The following is a 20834-nucleotide window of genomic DNA, read 5'->3' on the forward strand; positions in this document are numbered from 1 at the left end:
CATTTGGAGCAAGATTTGACAAAATTGGCTTTGACACAGTTTTTGACACAGTTTTTTTGCTCTTGATTTAGTTTTTAAAACAAAACTATGTCAAAGAAAAAATTTTTTTTCAGTTTCAATTTTTTGGCAGTTTTGAGTTATAAAATGATTAAAAATGATAAATTAGAGCCCTCTGACAAATTTCAATCCATTTGGAGCAAGATTTGACAAAATTGGCTTTGACACAGTTTTTTTGCTCTTGATTTAGTTTTCAAAACAAAACTATGTCAAAGAAAAAATTTTTTTTCAGTTTCAATTTTTTGGCAGTTTTGAGTTAGAAAATGATTAAAAATGATAAATTAGAGCCCTCTGACAAATTTTTATCCATTCGGAGCAATATTTGAAAAAAATGGCTTTGACACAGTTTTTGACACAGTTTTTTTGCTCTTGATTTAGTTTTTAAAACAAAACTATGTCAAAGAAAAAATTTTTTTTCAGTTTCATTTTTTTGGCAGTTTTGAGTTGCAAAATGATTAAAAATGATAAATTAGAGCCCTCTGACAAATTTCAATCCATTTGGAGCAAGATTTGACAAAATTGGCTTTGACACAGTTTTTTTGCTTTTGATTTAGTTTTTAAAACAAAACTATGTCAAAGAAAAAATTTTTTTTCAGTTTCAATTTTTTGGCAGTTTTGAGTTGCAAAATGATTAAAAATGATAAATTAGAGCCCTCTGACAAATTTCAATCCATTTGGAGCAAGATTTGACAAAATTGGCTTTGACACAGTTTTTGACACAGTTTTTTTCTTGATTTAGTTTTCAAAACAAAACTATGTCAAAGAAAAAATTTTTTTTTAGTTTCAATTTTTTGGCAGTTTTGAGTTAAAAAATGATTAAAAATGATAAATTAGAGCCCTCTGACAAAATTCAATCCATTTGGAGCAAGATTTGACAAAATTGGCTTAAACACAGTTTTTGACACAGTTTTTTTGCTCTTGATTTAGTTTTTAAAACAAAACTATGTCAAAGAAATTTTTTTTTTCAGTTTCAATTTTTTGGCAGTTTTGAGTTATAAAATGATTAAAAATGATAAATTAGAGCCCTCTGACAAATTTCAATCCATTTGGAGCAAGATTTGACAAAAATTGCTTTGACACAGTTTTTGACACAGTTTTTTTGTTCTTGATTTAGTTTTCAAAACAAAACTATGTCAAAAAAAAATTTTTTTTCAGTTTTAATTTTTTGGCAGTTTTGAGTTACAAAATGATTAAAAATGATAAATTAGAGCCCTCTGACAAATTTCAATCCATTTGGAGCAAGATTTGACAAAATTGGCTTTGACACAGTTTTTGACACAGTTTTTTTGCTCTTGATTTAGTTTTTAACCCATTTGGGACCACTTTGAGAAAACGTTGGAATTTTTTAATGAAATTTGGTATAGTGAGAGCCTTTTAGACCACAAACAATACTGCATCAAAAAATTTTTGGTAGCTGTGGTCTAACATAGAGAAACATGGTGTTGCGTAAACGCAACGTCCGGCACATGCATGTAAAATTTTTGAATTTGAGTCAAATTTCAAATCCATGTAAAAACAAGATGTTTGTTCACAAAAGTGTCAAAAGTATCTAATTACACATAAAAAATATAAAACTTTTGAAATTTAATCAGATTTTCGTCAAAAAATTTCGATTTATGAACTCATGGATATCAGTTATTGAGCTATTGAGGGCCTCATCTGTACCAAAACTGACTTTCTGCTCAATTTAGAGTGTTTTGTTGTATTTTTAACTGTTTTTTGATTAAATTTAGAGACTTTCGAGGTCAAATTTGTTAAGTTTTTGTGTTTCGTCGCCAATTTTTTTGAAATTTTTCCTTTTATACCCCTTCAGAACATCAATTTATGAAGGAAAAAAGTTCATCTCAATATTTTTTTGCACTTCTAAGTTCTTTTTCATTAGTTTAGAGCTATTTTTAGCCAAATAATTTTCATAACAACTCTTCATTTGTGAAACTTTCATATTCCATATATTATAATTTTATTACTATCTAAGGACGGACGTTGCGTTTACGCAACACCGATGTTTGCGAGCATATCTCCGTAAGTAAAAGAGCAAATCTCGCGGAATTTTTTCATGGATGTCTTAGATTTAGTGCTAAATTATATCCCCATTGGATTTTTTTCCCGATTACTGAAATTTTTCCTTCCGCAAATTGCGTTTGAAAAAACACGCCAAAAACAACCCTTTTCTTATCACTTGCCGAATTGATAACGAATTCGAGGAGTCGGTCAAGTTTCAACACAAATTGTTAAAAAAGGCCTAAACTTTCACATCCAATTCAAATTTTGAAAAAACTTAAAAAATTTTCAGTTTCAATTTTTTTGAAGTTTTGAGTTATAAAATGATTAAAAATGATAAATTAGAGCCCTCTGACAAATTTCAATCCATTTGGAGCAAGATTTGACAAAATTGGCTTTGACACAGTTTTTGACACAGTTTTTTTGCTCTTGATTTAGTTTTTAAAACAAAACTATGTCAAAGAAAGTTTTTTTTTTCAGTTTCAATTTTTTGGCAGTTTTGAGTTATAAAATGATTAAAAATGATAAATTAGAGCCCTCTGACAAATTTCAATCCATTTGGAGCAAGATTTGACAAAATTGGCTTTGACACAGTTTTTGACACAGTTTTTTTGCTCTTGATTTAGTTTTTAAAACAAAACTATGTCAAAGAAAAGTTTTTTTTTTCAGTTTCAATTTTTTGCAGTTTTGAGTTATAAAATGATTAAAAATGATAAATTAGAGCCCTCTGACAAATTTCAATCCATTTGGAGCAAGATTTGACAAAATTGGCTTTGACACAGTTTTTGACACAGTTTTTTTGCTCTTGATTTAGTTTTTAAAACAAAAATGTGAAATTTTTTAAGACAAAAATTGAAAAAAATTGAAAAAAAAAGTGAAATTATTATTAAAAATTCAGTTTTAAAATTAAAAATTGCAGCAATTTTTTTTTTTTTTGAAAATTTTTTGAAAGATAAAATCAAAAATATTGAAAATTTTTCTAAATTTTATTTCTTGTTCAGATCTTAAAAATTTAATTTTTAAATAATTTTAATGTTAAATATTTGTACTTAAATTTCATTTTTTACGTTAATTTCTTAATAAGGAACACTCCAACTAATGCAAAAACTCCCAAAACTGACGAAAACTTAACAATTTTCTTCGTAAAGACATTCTTCTGCGGCATTTTCTTCGCTTTTTCAGCCGTTATTTCATCAATTTTCGGTTCAACGCGACGTTTCTTGTCAATTATCACAAAAATCTTATGCAACTCTTGCATATAAGTCTCCAAATTCTTCATAACATTCCAAATTTCCTTAATCTGAGGCTTCGGAAATGTCGGATGATCCTTCACAAGTTGCAAAATATAAACCAAACTGCATCTCAGGACAACCAAATGTTGCAAATGTGCCGCCATCATCGAAAAAACATGAAAATGATCAACATGACTTGACTTCGTAAGAGGCGCGATACTTGTTTTCGCCCATTTATGTGCATGAAATCGCAATAACCCATGCAAAATCTTCTTCTGAAAAATTGGCAAGTCAATTCCAGCTGCTGAGAGTTTCTCTTCATTCATTGTCAGGAACTGCGGAAGGCTTGTACTCGATTTGGCAAGTAATGGAAGCAGCGAATCAAGCTCCAATCCGTTTAAAATCTCACGAATGCGATAAAAATAGGGCGGAGCTGCTGGTTTTTGTCCAAATAAGCCGGGAACTTGATCCGTGTAATGTTGATAACATAAAAAAGTGTCCGGGATTTGATAAATTTCCTCATTTTTCGGAAATAAATCGACAATATCGGCAAATCCGTGCATTTCGGCGATGACTTTCGGTAAGTAGCCTTGACGATTTGTAATATTATAAGAAGCGCCGTGCTCAAGCAGCAGTTTTACGATTTCCAAATGATTTTTTTCAACAGCAAAAAATATCGCCGTATTTCCAAGTTGATTATTGCACGCATCTAATGAGGCTTCTTTGATAATTAAACGCACAACTTCCGTATGACCATTTTGACAGGCGAAAATTAAGGGAGTCTCTCCATAAACGCTCGATTGGTTCACAACAGCTCCATTTGCCATCAATTGTTGCACAATGTCAAAAACACGAGCGGAATCCTTCTCGGCACGACATGCCATCATCAGCGGTGTGAAAGATTCGACTTCCATATTGACTGTGGCGCCTTTTTCGATGAGAAATCGCACGATTTCGGGATGGGCTTCGACACAGGCGTACATTAGAAGAGTATATCCCGAGCGAAAAGTGTCATCCAAGTTAATGGGAACACTTTCTAATACAGATTTTAACTTTTGGAGATCACCATCGACGATTGCTTGGTACATTTCTTCTTCCAATTCCTCTTGTTTGGTCTTGACAATGCGAAATGCACGCTGTTTTGGCTAAAAATCAATGAAAATTATGATTTTTAATAGAAATCAAGACAAAAATTGAACTTGCACGATCAAATCCATCGTCAAATTCGTCGGAATAGTCATCAGAATCGGATAATCCGCCGGGCCGGTACATTTTTTCGTGTCAAAATACGCTTTTTATGGAATGTTTCTTTGTAATTTCTACTCAGGTAAGTTTTTGACCTTTGAAATTTTCAATTTTTATAATTTTTTAAATGATTTTTATTGAAAAAACTTGAATTTTTTACCTTTTTTTGTTTTAGAAAATGATCCGTGCGCCTTTTTTTTCGATTTCGACACCCGTCAAATAGTGATATGACTTGAATTAGCAGAAATCGCAACATTTCCAGATGTCAATCGTGGCTCGACTCATTTCTCCTGTTCTTGCGACGCGAGCAAGTTCACTTTTCTGCCAGCGTTCTTTTGCCTCAAGCAACGTAAACTTCCCCAAAATGGTAAACAAATATCAAATTATCGAGCGCGGCGAGCCACATTCCTTGGATTATCGTATTTTCTTCAGTAAGTAAAAAAATTTCCATGCCGCCAACGTCACAATTTTTTTTTTAATTTTTTTTTGTCGATAATAATTAAAAATGATTGTCTTTCCGATAACCTTGTTGATTTTTATCAGTGACGTTTTTTTATTTTTCGTTGCAGAAAATGAGTCGGGCAACTTGATTTCGCCGATGCACGACATCCCGCTTTATGCCGACGACTCGAAACAGGTTTTTAACATGGTTGTCGAGATTCCCCGATGGACCAACGCCAAAATGGAAATTTCCCTCGCCGAAGGATTGAATCCCATTAAGCAAGATGTGAAAAAGGGAAAATTGCGTTTTGTGGCGAATTGCTTCCCGCATCACGGATACATCTGGAATTACGGTGCTTTTCCTCAAACATGGGAAAATCCCGACCATTTAGACCCGGGAACGGGTTGCAAGGGCGACAACGACCCAATTGACGTGCTCGAAATCGGATATCGTGTCGCGAAACGCGGCGAAGTGAAGCAAGTGAAAATTCTCGGGACAATCGCTCTCATCGACGAAGGCGAAACGGATTGGAAAGTCATCACGATCGACGTTAAAGATCCAAATGCCGATAAATTAAATGATGTTGCTGATGTCGAACGACTTTTCCCTGGATTGTTGAAGGCATCCGTCGAATGGTTCAAAATTTACAAAATGCCCGATGGCAAGCCAGAAAATAAATTCGCATTTAATGGCGAGGCAAAGGGAGCCGAATTCGCCACGAAAGTCGTTGAGGAAACGCACAAATTCTGGCAGGGGCTCATCAATGGACAAGAAGAGTCGGAAATTTCGCGCGCGAATGTCACAGTCGAGAATTCGCCGCATACCATTTCGAACGATCAAGCTGATGATATTCTCCAAAAGGCATCGAATGGGGGAGAAGCTCAACCGCTCTCCGATGAAAGTAAGTAAAATGACTTCGGAATTTGATCAAATATTGATTTTTTTTTTTCTTTTTTAGTCGACAAATGGCATTACGTGCATTTGATGTAAAAGGAAAAATCAACAAAAAGGCGAGAAAGTAACGAAAGATGCACGCATTGTTTACTCATTTGGTGGTTCAATTATTTGCAGAGCGTCCTTTAATTGTTGTATCGATTAGATAATTGTAAAATAAAAGTTAGAAACAATAAATATAGCGCTCGTAAACTATCAACGATGATTTTTTTTTTATCATTTTTTGAGGTTTGAGGTTTTTTCTTATCGTATTTTAGACCAAAATCGATCAAAGAACTACTGAAACGTGGTTTTCATATTTTTTTTATTTTCACTTTATGGTTTGTTTCTCTTCTGAAGATAAAAAATTTTATAAAATATTTAAAAAAAATTGTTGAGAAAATTTAATGATATAGAATATTAAAATAAAAAATAATTATTAAAATTAATTAATTAAATTTAAAAAAAAACAATTAAAATAATTTATAAAAAATAATTTGTTTAAAATAGTATTAATGGAAATTTTAATAAAAAATTAATTAACAAAATTAAAAGATTTTAGAAAAACTGATTTCTTTAAAAATTTTTTCGATTTTACAAAAAAAAAATTAAATTTTTTATGACAATTTTTATTTTTATCACAAAATTTTATTATTATTTTTTTAATTAATAAAATTTAATGAAAATATAAGAAATTTTTTTAAAATTTGTGAAATTCAAAATTTGAAAATTGAAAAACTAAAATTAAATTATGAGAAATTTTTTATTTTTATTTTGAATTATATTTTTTTTTATCAAACACTTTATAAATTTTTAAAATTGGTTAAAATTACAAAATTAAAAAAAAATTATTTTTTTTAATAAATAAAATTTTTTAATTTGGGTGAAAGTTTAATATGAAAAATTTATTTAATTTAATTTAATTTAAATTGAAAGAAAAAATTTAAAATTAAAAAAAATATAAAAAGACTAAATTTTTTTTTTAATTTTTATTAAAAAATCCAAATACGAAAAATTTAATTTTAATTTTTCTATTTAATTTTTATCATCATTCTAAAAAAAATCTATAAAAAAATTATAAATTAAAAAAATATTAAATATTTAAACTAAAAAAATAATAATTTAATTTGAAAAGTATTCTAAACTTTAAATATTAAATTTCAAAAATTTTGAATTTTTGTTTCAAACATTTTTTCGATTAACAAAAAAAAAATAATAAAATTTAATTTCACAATTTAAAAATATTAAAATTTAAAATAAATAAATTAAAATGAGTGAAGATTGTTTTTTTTTAATTTTTATTATTAAAAAATTCAAATACGAGAAAAAATATTTTATTTTTTTTTTATTAATTTTTATTTTAAACATTTAAAAAATTTCTCTAAAAACATTAAAAAAATTAAAATTTTTGGCACTCATGAACCCATTTCCTTTCTGCCAGATCTCCAATTTTTCCGAAAAACATACATTTAACACAATAAAATTCTTTATCGGGTATCATTCCCAAATGATCGCACAGTAAAGTAACTTTCAAAGGTCCCGTAAATTTCTTATCCGCACAATCGAGATCTTGCAATGCAAATCCTTGATTCAACATATTATTAAATTTCTCAATTTCTTCCGGATTTTTATCTAAAATAATTTTTTTGAAGTATTCATTCATGGCTTCCGTGTCAATTTCAGCATTTTTCTCAAAACTGCATCTTTTGATGCAAATCACGACTTCCGGATTATAAATTTCACGCAAATTCAGGGACTCTCGATCGTCATTTTCTGCAGTTTGTCCTTCGAAATCCCGATAATACTTGTTGGAGGCACAAAAAAAGGAAAATTCAGTCTTCAAACGATAAAAGGGAAGTCTCTTTAAATCCTCTAAAAATGTTTTTATCACAGTTTCAAGCTCTTGTTGCTTCGAAAAGTTGCTGACTTTGCTCGCCGCAATAATAAATTCCAAGTAATACTCGACGACAAATGTTGATAAATCAGCTCCTTCGTTATTGAATGACTTAAAACAGCCCAAATCGTTCTCCCTTGTATGCTCGAAAGAATCTTCGGCGATTTCCAAAAACGGAGGAATCAAATTTTGTGTCGCATTCGAAGCGCAAAACCGAAAAATCTCGATTTCAGGTAAGCTGAGACGAATTCCAACGCCTGGCCAGTAAAGTAATTTGCTGATATCGACATCTGTGATGGGAATTAGTTGCGTTCCTTTGTTCGGAGGGTTCGGATGCATCTCGAGACTCAAAGTTTTGGAATGAAGTGAGAACGAATAATTACAAATTTTGTTGACGGAACAGTTTAAGGCGAGTTTCAGCTTTGGATTGTTGTGCAAAAGTAAGTTTTCGACATTGTAAATCATTTTTTTGCTAATTTTTTTGGTCTTTTTCTTCTCGTTGACATTCGAGATCTCAGAATTTTTCGATTTTCGACCTTTTCTTTGGGGAGTTATTACTTCAGTCTCAGTTTTTTGGTCCAAAATTGAGTTTTCAGATGTGACGGAAGCATTTTCAGTCGAAATGTTTGACTCTGTGACGCTATTTGTTGATCTTCGGTTCCGTCTTTGAGGAGTTTTTGACTCTACTTCGTCTAGTTCCTTGGAAATGGAGGACCTTGAACGAGTTTGTCTGTTGGAAGTTGTCGAAGAAGTCGATTCAATGGAAATATTTCGACTTTTTCTCATTTTTCGCTTGGAAGTCATTGGATTTTCATCATTTTCTTGATGAGGTTCGGTAATTTGATGATCATTTTTGTGAGATTTTTTGCTCGAAGATGTTGAAATATTAGATTCTGTTGACAAATTTCTGCTATTTCTCAATTTTTGATTTTTTGTGATGAAATTTTCTTCATTTTCTGTCGTTTTAGGAGGAGTTTCGTCTCTTTTGGACTCCAAAAGTTGCTTTTCCGTACCAATTTCGTCATTTTTTTGAGATTTTTTACTCGAAGCTGTTGATAAATTTGATTCTATGGATGAAATTCGATTTTTTCTTGAACTCCCTTCTTCAAAAATTGAACTTTTTTCCTCCTCAAGTTGATTTTGAGACGTTTTTGTGTTCGTCGAATCAACTTTTTTCTCGTCAACATCCATTTTCTCCTCTTTTATGAAAATTTTTTCAATTTCATGAACAATTTCTGGGGGAATTTGCACCATTTGAGTTTCTTGAACTACTTCCGAAGGTACTTCAGTCGTTAAAATTTCTCTTTTTATCGCAGGTTCTGTCTCTGAATTTGTTAAATTCTCTTTCATCGCTTCATTTTTCGACACGTCAGTCTTTAAAACTTCATTTTCTGCTTCTTTTTCAGATTTTTCAGGAACATTCGGAGGCATTTCACAAAAAAGCTTCACTCCCAACTTGTGATTTTTCAAGGAATTAATCAAATGACACGAAAACGCAGACCAAGTTCGCTCATTTCCGCTTCCTACTCGATATTGAGCGATTAATTTCGCAGTTTCTCGGTACAATTCTTGCCTTTCTATATTTTTTAGCTTGTGAATTTCCATTTGAAGGCTTTCCGCAAGCAAAACTTTGAGAAAAGATTTCATCATAATTTCTTTTTTGTCGATTTCGCGATTTATGTAGAGAGAAACTTTCTTGATGACTTCTAAAAATTAAAGAAAAAAGCTTTAAAAATTAATTTTTTGATAAAAATTCAAACTTACCGTCGTTAGTGAAGATTTTTTCTTGTAAATTTGTCATTTTTGATACTAAAAAACACTTAAATTCATTTAAAATTCGATAAATTCGTCAAGGTAACTTTTGGTTTTTAAAAATTTCGTTTTGTTTACCTTTTTTTAAATGTCAACAAACGTAAATAACCTCAAAAAATTTTTGTTTTGAAGGTTCATGTGTTGAAATTTCATCAGAAAATCCAAAAAAATCCACAAATAAAAATGCAAAAAAATATTTTGCTCGTTATTCGGGCATTGAGACCCTCGATTTTCATCCCGCAACGCTGTTGTCACTTGCAGAAAATTGAAGAATTGTCGGATTTGGACATGCAAACGTACATCAACGAAGCTCTGCGACAGGAAAAGCCAAAAAGTCTCATTGAACCGGGCGGCGCGACAGAATTAGATGAAATTGCGCCGTATTTGAAGCCAACTTTCAACTTAGCTGCTTACGCGAACAAATCTCACACCTTACAACAGTTTCTAAAAATGGGCGTCGACTTGTACAAAATCGAAAAACGAAAGGGATTGGGTCAGTTTTTCCTCGAACTCGATTTCGAGAAGCATTGCAAGGATCATTTGATGTTTCTGAACGACATTGGAGTCTCGCCGGATGTTTTTGGGGCGTTTATTACGAAAAATCCGCTGATTTTCAAGGAAAGTATTCAAGATTTGCAGACCCGAGTGAATTATTTGGAGTATAAAAATTTCAAAAAAGAAGCAATTGTCAGAATTGTCGAGAAAAATCCGTTTTGGTTGATGTTCAGTACGCCCCGGATCGATCGACGTCTCGGATTTTTTCAGAAAAACTTTGAATTGACGGGAAATGAAGTCCGAAAACTTGCAACAAAGCAACCGAGGCTCATCACATACAATACAATGCACGTACAGAAGAGTATTTTTTCCGTAAAAGAGGAAATGGGCTTCAGTCAAGACGAAATGAAGCGACTTACGCTCAAGAAACCACGAATAATGATGATGAGTAAGAATTTTTTTTGTGAAATTTATCAATTTTCTTATTATTTTTTTAATTTTAGATCATGACGAGCTCCTAAATCGCTTCGAATACATCCAAAAAAAGATGAAACTCTCGCACGAACGAATCCTTCAAACGCCAGAGCTGCTCGAAACTCGTCAATTTATCCTTAAACAACGTCACGAGTTCCTAAAATCCCTGAAAAGAGACCAATATGACCCAAAATTGCCGCTTTATGTGCCTCTCGAAGCCTTGGTGAAGTCATCAAATGAGGAATTCGTTACCGTCATTGCCAAATCCTGCATGGAAGAGTACGAGAAATTCTTGAAAACGCTCTAATTTAAAGTCTTTCGGTGTTTAATATCAAGTTTTTTGCTTAAATTTAAGTTAGGATTCGAAATTTTTTTACAGTTAGTCACAATAAATTAACTAGCTCTTAACTAAATTTGCCCAATTCGACTTTTTTCCGTATGACGCGGATCGAACTGTGCAAAAACGAGTCAATTATGCTCGCAACGACGTAGATTCCGCCAACAATTGCACAAATATTGGTTGCTAAATGCCCGATGGAGTTGGATTTTTCCGTGATTTTTACCATTAGAGGGGATAGTTCGTAGCTGAAAAAGACGCCGGGCATGCCCCCTTCTCCTTTGCCGGCAGCAACGCTTCTTTGATACGTCGTCACACTAAATTGATTTGTGTGCAAAACAGTTCCGTTGAGGAAGACATACATTGTGGGCACGATTTTCAGGTAATAATTGAACATGAAACCGCCTGAAATGAGAAAAATAGAAGAAAAATTAGAAAAAAAATTGTAAATAAAAAATTAAATAATTTTATAAAAATTTTTGAATAATAATAAAAATGAAAAGAAATCAATTTTTTATTTTAAAATTAAACCAAAAATTTAAAATTAATTTTTTAATAAAAAAAATTAAAATGAAAAATTAATTTTTAATTAAAATTATTTAATAATAAAAATTTTATTTAAGAATTTAAAAAAAAAATTAAAAAATAAATAATTAAATTATTTTAAAATAAATAATTTTTTAAATAAAAATGAATAATATGTTTGATTGAAAAATTATTTTGTATTTAAAAAATTACAAAAAAAAAAAAAAATAAATAAAAAATTAATTAATTAAATATAAATTTTCTTTTTGAATTTATTTTTATTTTATTTTTTTTTTAATTTTTAGTTCTATTTTTTATAAAAAAATAAAAATTCACAAAAAAATATTTGAATAAAAAATTAAATAATAAAATTAAAAATAAATTAATTAAATTTTCTGTTCAAAATTATTTTTATTAATTTTCATTTATTTATTTTTTCAATTTATTTAAGTTGAATATTTTAAAAAATTAATAAATTGAAAAAAATTAATAATAAAATTTTAAATTAAATAATCAAATTAAATTTAAATTAAATTAATTAAATAATTTAAATTCAATTAAAATTAATTAAATTTCTGTTCAAAAATTTTTTTTTAAATAAAAATTAAAAGAAACTCTTCAATACTGAATAAAAAACGAGATTTTCAAGTCTTCGAACCTTTGACGTTCACATGACAGCTGAATAAATGTCACACCGTGTTACGAAATAAAAATCAAAAATTGATAAAAAATCACAAAATCCCGATTTTCTCACGACAATTGCAAATAAAAACCCCTGAAAAATGCCGATGCCCAGCGGAACAATCTACAATCAAGGTCAAATGGGACAACCCAGTTGCTTCGATCGCATGAAAATGGGATTCACAATTGGAATGTGTGTTGGAATGGCATCTGGAGCTCTTTTCGGAGGTTTCGGAGCTTTACGGTAAATTATTTTTCATAATTTTCATTCAAATTTTTCATAATTTTCAATTCACAGTGCGGGACTTCGAGGCAGAGAATTAATCAACAACGTCGGAAAAGTCATGCTGCAAGGCGGCGGTACATTTGGCACGTTTATGGCAATCGGTACCGGCATTAGATGTTAAAAAAATGGCATTTTCGTTGAAATATAATTTTAAGACAGCATTTTACGTACACAAAAACACGAAATTTAGGCGCATAGACGAGTTGTAAAAATATCCTTTAAATAAAAAATGAGTCCTTACCTTCTTCAGCGATGGCTTTTCTTCCGTCGAGCGGATGTGTCGAAGCGTAATCGATCTTTTCGCCGAACGATAAGTGGTTTATGACGTGCGTCGTGTTAAAAGTCGACGACAAAAATGGTTGAACGTCGTGCACATGAATGTGATTTATTGAAAATGATTTTCCGGGAGCCAAATGAAAACTTCCGCTCATGCGATTTACTTCGATTTTCCCGTAAATTTGACATGCTTCCTTCAATGCGTATGCTTCCTTGGCTTTGTCGAGCTCTTGTTCCTTCTTACATTGCTCAAAATCGTGAATATTCGGGTTCCAGCGTTTTTCTCGGTACGCATCGACGACATCCTGACACGAATTGCAACAATGAGTCGCATTAAATTCCGCCCCGTAACAACTTCCGCACGTCACTTCAGCGACAGCAGTTTCCACGGGCTTTTCTGTTGTCGCATTTGCCTTTTTTGGTGTCGTTATGTCCTCTTTTTTCGCTTCGTCAATGGGATTTCCATCGAGATCCATGCGTCGCTTGAACACATTGTGCTCGATGTGCATGTGTTGCTCGCCTGTCGAGTCCATGGCATCGAGCGACAAATAATCGCACGAAATTGTGGGAATGAAAAGGTCAAAATTTATCTGGAGTTTGTGAGATCGCGTTGTGTCAACGAACAGCGTCTGCTCAATGTTCGGCGAAAGGTAGGCATTGAACTCCAACACAACCAGGATTAAAATTAACGTAAAACTAATGACTGAAACTGAAGGAAAAACATGAAAATTAATTGGTATTCGTGGCTTTGGCGAAGGGCAAGGGACTTACTTGTCGCGCCTGAAAGCGTTCGGATTTGAGCGTCTTCTATCGTTTTGGAAAAGGCGTCGAATTTCTTGATGCTATCGAGAACGCGGTGTCCATTGTGAGCCATTATTGGAATTTTCTCACAGAATTCAGAACGAAAACTTCAATTTGCCGATTTTTGTTTACGTTTCTTTACACGTCAGATTTCTGTCGTAAATTCCGAGCAGTAAATTCCGATAAATACCGAGTAACGGGAAGATTCTTTTGATGAAAATCACGTTTAAATAAATTAATAAATTTTTTTAAATTTAAGTTAAATTAATTTAGTTGCCTCAATTAACCTCTTTATAAAGAAATTATTATAAAAAAAATTATTCAAAATAAAATAGAATTAAATTTTAATTAAAATCAAAAATAAAATAATTAGAAAATTAAAAAATAAATTTAAAAAAAAATTTTTTTTCTTTAAAATTATTTAATTAATTAATTGTTGTCTTCTTTAAAATAAAAATTTTATTAAAATACAATTCAGAAAGAAAATTCATGAAATAAAATTGAAAAAATATTTTCAAAAAAATTAAAATTTAATTCTTTGTATTAAAAAAATTGTTTGAAGTAAAATAAAATTAAAAATTAAAATAAAATATTTTTTTTAAATTTTTAAAAATTAAATTTCATTTAAATTAAATAAAAAATTTATTTAAGTAAAATAAAAATAAGATAAAATTTTAATTTAAATAAAAAAATCATTTCAAGCAAAGTTAAAAAAAAGAGAAAATGAGAAATATTTTTTATATTATAAATAAAAAAAATTGGAAATAAATTTAAGGAAATTTGATTGATTTGGAAAAAAAAATTTTTTTGAGTTAATCTTTGATACTATTAATAAAAATTATTATCTTAATATTTGAGTTAAAAAATATTGTTAAAATTTTATTTTATTTGACCTTAAAAAAATTAATTTTTAATTTTGAAATTAAAAAAATAAAATAAAATTTTAATTATAATGTTAAAAATTAATGTTTCTATGTATTTAAAATTAAAAAAAAAAATTAAATAATTTTAATTGAGCAAAAAAAAAAATTAAAAAAATTTTTTTTTTTGAGCCAGAAATTAAGTTAAGAAAAAAATTTACATAAAGCTCAAAAATTCAAAGAAAAATTAAACTTAAACAATAAATATTAAAAAATATGAATATAAATTGTTAAAAAATTAAAACATTAATTATTTAAAAAAAGAATTATTTTTCATTAAGCTCTAATTATTTTTATTTTTTAAAAATTACTTAAACATTATTTTTATTTGAAATTTGTCTCATTTAAACAACTGGCGGTGCCTCTTGTAGTTCAGTTGTCATCAGAGGCTCTCGATTTTCAGGTAATTCCCTTTCACGAGTCTCATCTTTCATGCGATATGTTTCTTTAAAGTACTTTCTTATGATATTCAAGGGTCCTGGTAGCAAAACGAACAACATAAAGATGAAAACTCCTTGCAAGGCATTCAAAATATCCAAAAATAAAATCGGACTGATACGCGATGACGTGAAATAAAACGAACAAATTTCGCAAATCCATAAAATAATGATGACTGCAAGCAAAATATTCGTGCTTCTCTTCCTTTTTGAAGAAATTTCAAGTAAATTTATGATTTTTTTGTGAAAATTTTTAAAAGAAAACTTACATTGTTGAAACTTTTTCGATTCTCGCGGGATCTAAATTCCGAACTTTTTCCGAAATTTGTCGCTGTAACGTCGTTCGTGACGTGCGAGATGATTGTCGACTCAATTTTTTCGCAATTGTGTTCATTATCGACAAATCATTGAGGTCCGTTAATTTCGCATAACCCCATTCCGTGATAATGGCAATGACGAACGAAGCACAAACGATTACCGTAACGACGGGAATGAAGAATTTCTGTGAAGCCATTTCGCCTGCATCGTTCGCTCGGAAGTAATATGACGGCAAACCGGGATATCCTTCGTACCACGTGAGCAAGACGAAAATTACAGGCAATCCATGTGCCAAAAGAAAATAAGAAAATAACCGACAACACTCTTTAGCGGGCGTCATTTCCATTCCGTGAGGCAAATAATGCCAAACTTCAACCGCATTGTCCATAACCATCAATAACATCCAGAAAAAGGCAGCCAACATGAAATATTGCACGAAATATCCCGTTATGCCTTCGCGAAAACTCGTAAATTCAATCAATGCCAGCATTAAAAATCCCATGGCGAGACAGATGGAATGCAGAGCCAACGCTTTTCCATGCAAATCGTTCAAATTCGGGATGAAAAAGTAAATTAGCGCTACCATGACGAGGCAAGGAACGGAAATCATCATCACTAAAAATTAAAATTTCAAGTAAAAATTGATTTTTGTCAAAAATTGAAGAAAAACTTACAAACAGCACAAATAACTCCTTGAATTTCTGATACTCGAATCACTCCGCCGTACACATCATGACACGAAATAGCGCTGAGGATCCAGGAATTGTTGTCGTTCGCCATATCCAAGCAATAGTCGTCGAAAATGTCGTAAGATTGCCAATCGTTTGAGACACGAAGGAGAGATCCATTGGAAAGAACGTAAAGGAAGTCGTTGTACACTTCGCTGTAGAGCATGCCACTAAAATGAGAAAAAATAAGTTTAAATTTTTTTAATATTTTATTTTTTTTTTCAAATTTTTAGATTTTTTTTTTCTGTTTATTTAATTGAGTTGAGTATTTTTTATTAATTAAATTTTTATATTATACAAATACCTATTTTTTATTTAATTCAAATTAATAAAAATATTTTTTTTCCAATTTTTGAAAAATATTCACAGCTAAAATTATTTAAAAAAAAGTATTTTAAAAATTTAAAAATTTAAATTTAAATTTAAATTTAAAAATTTTTTTTATTTTAAAATTTTAAAATCGACCCGAACTCACATTATACTAAAAAGTACAAGAATTTTATTTTTCAAAATAATTACCTAAATAAAAATATTTTTTTATTTAAAAAAAATAATTAAAGCTTAATTAAATTTAATTTCATATTTTTCAACTTTTAGAAAAAAAATTAATTAAATTTTATTGAAATAAAATAAAATTATTTTAAATCAAATTATATTAAAATAAAGAAATAATTTTATTTAAAAATAAAAAAAAATAAAAGATTATAAATTATAAAAAATAGAAGAGATAAAATTAAATTAATAAATAAAATTTTAAATTAAAATTAATTAATTAAAAAAAAAATTACAAATAATTATTCTAAGAATTAAACTAAATTAAATTAAAATTTAAAAATTATTTTTGCTTCAAATTCATTTTTTTTTAATTTTTGACTTTAAAAATATATAAAAAAAACGAGACAAAAAATCGATAAAAATAAATTTTCTCACCCCGCACACGGCGCCCTCAACTCAATCTTATAACTCATATTCAACTCTTGATCCTCGATGCATCCATCATAAAAAACGGCATGGATCAGTTCAAAATCGAGCGGCACATCTCCCTCGTCACAACCTCTCGACGTGTCGTTCATGTAATAATTCTCGCCCATCTTACAGCATTTTGGCACAGTTACTACGGGCAAGACAGCTGGTTGCGATTTCAGCATCTACGAGAAGCAAACAAAAAAAAAATTACATAAGAAACTTCAGTTGAAATGAATTCTTGACCTCACCTTGTACTGAGAGCAATCCGAGGGCACTTCATCTCCGTCGACGCGTTCATGCAGCAACTTTTGCATCATCTGATCGCGCTTTGGATTGTTCTTGAAGGCACCTAATGCCCCAGCGACGTGAATTCGGATCTCTTCGTCTTGGGTTGTTGCGAATTCTGTCGTTGAAGATGTTGTTGATGGCAAGATTTCCGGAGGTTTTTGTGTTTCGTCGTAATATTCGTCGTCATAGTTGTCGTACAAAGGCAATTCATTCGAACTGTTATCGGGATTTGAGAGAGTTTTGGCAGTGAAGAGACTCACAATGGTAAATATTGTTAAAAATTTCATTTTTTCTTGTGACTTTAATTAATTTCAGTTCAATACTGCCGCGAAAAAATCTCGTTTCATCAAAGATTCTGAGCAAAATTGATGTTAATTGATGGAAATTACGAAGGTAAATGCTTGGAATTCGTCAAATACTCTTCGAAAAGTATGACACACCTAAATTTGTCACTTTTATTGCACTTATTGCTTGCTCATTGATTGCTAAATTCATTGATAAAATATTTTTTCAATGATAATGACGTTTTTCAAGATAAAACATGGCGACGCGAATTTTATTTCGTGTAACGAGCACCAATTTTCAGCATGTACTGAATATGTTGAGTACCAAACTTTGCGTAGTTGTCTCGTAAATAATAAAAAAAAAACAATTAAATTCGACAAATATACCGTGATCAAACGTAATTTTTTTCTCATAACATTTTTTTTTTATTATGACGAAGCAAATTATCTCTATTGTACTATTTTCGTAGGCACAAAGAACGCCCGGCAATTTTTTTTTTGTTTATTTAAAAACGAGCCCCAGATTTCAACCACGGATGATCGAATCGAGCAACGATCGATAAGCAACTGAATTTTCAATTGATAAAAAAAGTGAACGAAGCCGGCGAAGAGTCGTTATCAGGTAATTTCAATTAAAGGGAGATTAGATAAAATGAGGTGAAAAAAGGAGGTATTTTACGGAAACACGAGTGATAGTGCGATGAGAGATAAGAAAAGTACATAAAAAGTGAGTAAAAATGTTCAAAAATCGATTCCTGATTCTTATCGGCGATGCATGGAAGTAAAGTTGTTTGTTTGATTAGGCAAAGTAAATAAAAGAAAAAGCGCCAAGATTAGTTTGTGTGATGGGTACGGGCGGTATTTGATGAATTAAAGTAAAAATTTGAACGTGATAACGAGAAATTGAATTAAAAAAAAAATTAAAATGTTGAAAAATTATTTAAAAAGTGTGCTTAAAATTTTTAATTATTGGCTCATTGTTTAATTTATTTTTATTTAAAAAATATTTAATTAATTAATTAATTAAATTAAATTAAATAATTAAAATAATTAAAAATAATTAAATTAAAAAAAAAGAAAATTTCTTTCTGAATTATAATTTTTACAAAATTTTTAATTTTTTTAATTTTGCTTAATTTTTTTTTATCAACTTTATGTAAAATTTCTAATTAATTAAAAAAATTAATTAATTATTTTTTTAAAGTTAATAAAAATACATTTAAAAAAATTCTTGAAATGTTTAACTTAAAAAAAAATTGAGCTTGATGAAAAAAAAAATAAAATATGTAGGTATTTAAATATTTTTTCAATTTAAAAAAAATAAATTTAAATATTTTTTATTTGAAAAAAAAATAAAATAAAAAAAATTTGAAAAAAAATGTTTATTACACAATTGAAAAATTAATATATTTTTTTAAATTAAATAAAATTTAAAAAATAAATAAAATTAAAGCTAAGAAAAAATTGATTTTTTCAGTTAATTAAAATTAATTTGTTGATTAAAAATTTTCAGTTTAATAAAATTGTCAATTAATTAAATTAATTAAAATTAAAAATTAATTTTAAAAAAATATTTAATTTTTTTACTTAAAAATATAATTTTTGATAACATAATTTTTGTTCAGTTCTTAAAAATTTTTCCATTAAAAAAATAATTTTGAAAAAAATAACTCTTAAAAAAATTGCTTTAAAAATTTTAATTGAATTTTTTTAGATTCTGAGAACAAATTTGTTCATCATTTCTTTCCTAAATCCATTAAATAATTCTATTTCCTTATAAAAAAATGTCAAAAACGTCTACCAACCTTCCCATCATTTCCGTAACGGGAAAAACACAAAACTTCTTCCGAATCGTGGGATGACGAACAAAGCGAAACACATGAACAAACATGGGAATTACCAATCACTCGACTACTTACTTTGTACCTCAGATCAAGTAAACAACTTATTTACCGAGACGTAACAAACTTTTTACGCGTTAATTGACGCATTAAGCAAAACTCCCTTTTAGTTGATAATAAATAATATTTATTGCTAAATTTCACTTAATACATTTTTTTTTAGTAAGAAGCGAGTCTAAAACGATCGCTTTTTGCAGTCTTTTGGCTTTTTTAGGTAACTTTTTGATTTTTTTTATTTTTCAGGAAATTTCTTCAGTATCCGATGACCCTGATGACTTCTTTGAAGAATTTTCGATCCCGTTGCAGGGGTTTTTGCTGCATCGCTGCCTGAATTTGGATCAAACGCACCAACTTTACAATTGTGATTTTAATGTTCATTTTTGGTAATTTTTTTACGCAATTTGATTTTTTTTTATTTATTTATGTTTAGCTCTTGGATAACCTTCAATTGCTAGATTTTTGTTTGTTCAACTATTTTTAGAGTTTTTTTTTAAATTTATTTTTTAGCGATCTGAATTGCTTCACTATCAATGCTCGACTGATGATCACTCACATCGCCATCTCCCCTTTTGTCGTATTTTTGTTTACTTTAACAACAATAATTGCCCGTTCCATTCATTCAAACACTCGCGCAAACGTGTGAATGTGTCGTGAAAAAAAACCTGCTGATCGCAATACATGCGCAAAATGAAACGAGATCTGTGTAAGTTCAGTAATTGAATGGTAGGTAAGTCCCCGGCATGCATGTAATGTTTACATTTTTTTTTGGTTCGGAACTTTTTTTTATCTCTCTCAGAAGAATAAGAACTGGTAATGACGTCCGTTCAACGTAATTTCTTTTAAATAATAAATAGAAAAACAATTTTTTGTGATGATTTACGATTTTAGGCAGAAAAATGAGAGCAACAACCTCAAAACGAGCGGTTGACGTCGATCAATGATGAATTTGGTGATTTTGAGGCCATGAAGATGTTCGTGTTGATAGATTTATAATGGGCGTTTTAGAGATTTGTTCAACATTGTATTTGCTACAAAATGCAATAAATCAAATAACGGACCATTTTTAGCTTTTCAAGTTCATGTAAGTTATAAAATTTTAACAAGTTCAAAAACTTGAGCTTGATCTATAAAAAGTTCCGTATCTTTATGACAAATCTCAAAATTAATAAAAATAACTGTAAAACCCGCAATATTTTTTTTATAATTTTTTTTTTAATTTCATGAAATTTTTATCATTTGTCATTTAAAAAAATATTTTTAAAAATTTAATTTGTATTTTTATTTTTTTCTGATTTTTTTTTTATTTTATTTTATTTTATTTATTTATTTTTTTTTTTTGAAAAAAATCAATTAAATTTTTTTATTAATTTTTATATTCAATTTTTAAAAAAAATTAAATTTATACGAAAAAAATACTTCATAAAATGAACTTATGAAAAAATTTTTAATATTAAAATATGTTTTAAATTTTCGTCTAAAAAAATTAAAAAATTATAATTAC

At 29.4% G+C, this 20834-nt stretch overlaps 7 protein-coding genes across 8 annotated transcripts; 3 read left to right on the forward strand and 4 right to left on the reverse strand.

Annotated features, from left to right (window-relative positions):
* Positions 1–3031: 3031 nt before the first annotated feature.
* LOC134834729 (ankyrin repeat, SAM and basic leucine zipper domain-containing protein 1) lies at positions 3032–4762 on the reverse strand. Its single transcript, XM_063849488.1, has 3 exons — positions 4696–4762; positions 4494–4630; positions 3032–4435 (listed from the first exon to the last, which is right to left on the reverse strand). The coding sequence occupies exons 2-3, from the start codon at positions 4560–4562 to the stop codon at positions 3122–3124; spliced, it is 1383 nt and encodes a 460-aa protein (XP_063705558.1). The 5' UTR covers positions 4563–4630; positions 4696–4762; the 3' UTR covers positions 3032–3121.
* A 44-nt stretch (positions 4763–4806) lies between these two features.
* Positions 4807–6130, forward strand: LOC134827986 (inorganic pyrophosphatase). Its single transcript, XM_063840911.1, has 3 exons — positions 4807–4966; positions 5105–5878; positions 5936–6130. The coding sequence occupies exons 1-3, from the start codon at positions 4900–4902 to the stop codon at positions 5965–5967; spliced, it is 873 nt and encodes a 290-aa protein (XP_063696981.1). The 5' UTR covers positions 4807–4899; the 3' UTR covers positions 5968–6130.
* Positions 6131–7236: 1106 nt separating this feature from the next.
* LOC134838061 (uncharacterized) lies at positions 7237–9692 on the reverse strand. Its single transcript, XM_063853506.1, has 2 exons — positions 9569–9692; positions 7237–9510 (listed from the first exon to the last, which is right to left on the reverse strand). The coding sequence occupies exons 1-2, from the start codon at positions 9603–9605 to the stop codon at positions 7310–7312; spliced, it is 2238 nt and encodes a 745-aa protein (XP_063709576.1). The 5' UTR covers positions 9606–9692; the 3' UTR covers positions 7237–7309.
* Positions 9693–9753: 61 nt separating this feature from the next.
* LOC134832651 (transcription termination factor 3, mitochondrial) lies at positions 9754–11398 on the forward strand. Its single transcript, XM_063846754.1, has 2 exons — positions 9754–10559; positions 10615–11398. Exons 1-2 carry the CDS (start codon positions 9800–9802, stop codon positions 10890–10892), a joined length of 1038 nt encoding a protein of 345 aa, XP_063702824.1. The 5' UTR covers positions 9754–9799; the 3' UTR covers positions 10893–11398.
* On the reverse strand, positions 10990–13637 carry LOC134832642 (endoplasmic reticulum-Golgi intermediate compartment protein 3). Its single transcript, XM_063846740.1, has 3 exons — positions 13462–13637; positions 12656–13399; positions 10990–11327 (listed from the first exon to the last, which is right to left on the reverse strand). Exons 1-3 carry the CDS (start codon positions 13562–13564, stop codon positions 10990–10992), a joined length of 1185 nt encoding a protein of 394 aa, XP_063702810.1. The 5' UTR covers positions 13565–13637.
* LOC134832656 (reactive oxygen species modulator 1) lies at positions 12126–12663 on the forward strand. The gene is made up of 2 exons (XM_063846764.1): positions 12126–12372; positions 12427–12663. Exons 1-2 carry the CDS (start codon positions 12230–12232, stop codon positions 12533–12535), a joined length of 252 nt encoding a protein of 83 aa, XP_063702834.1. The 5' UTR covers positions 12126–12229; the 3' UTR covers positions 12536–12663.
* Positions 13638–14478: 841 nt separating the features above from the next.
* LOC134835844 (probable G-protein coupled receptor Mth-like 14) lies at positions 14479–17959 on the reverse strand. 2 transcript variants are annotated; one of them, XM_063850830.1, is made up of 5 exons: positions 17109–17959; positions 16825–17042; positions 15841–16064; positions 15118–15781; positions 14479–15053 (listed from the first exon to the last, which is right to left on the reverse strand). In XM_063850830.1, exons 1-5 carry the CDS (start codon positions 17433–17435, stop codon positions 14756–14758), a joined length of 1731 nt encoding a protein of 576 aa, XP_063706900.1. In that variant the 5' UTR covers positions 17436–17959; the 3' UTR covers positions 14479–14755. The 2 variants fall into 2 exon arrangements, with proteins under 2 accessions (XP_063706900.1, XP_063706908.1); XM_063850838.1 differs by having other exon boundaries at positions 14919–15049; positions 15114–15781.
* Positions 17960–20834: the final 2875 nt, after the last annotated feature.

Source organism: Culicoides brevitarsis, chromosome 1, assembly GCF_036172545.1.
Source record: "Culicoides brevitarsis isolate CSIRO-B50_1 chromosome 1, AGI_CSIRO_Cbre_v1, whole genome shotgun sequence".
In the NCBI taxonomy this organism is placed as follows: domain Eukaryota; kingdom Metazoa; phylum Arthropoda; class Insecta; order Diptera; family Ceratopogonidae; genus Culicoides; species Culicoides brevitarsis.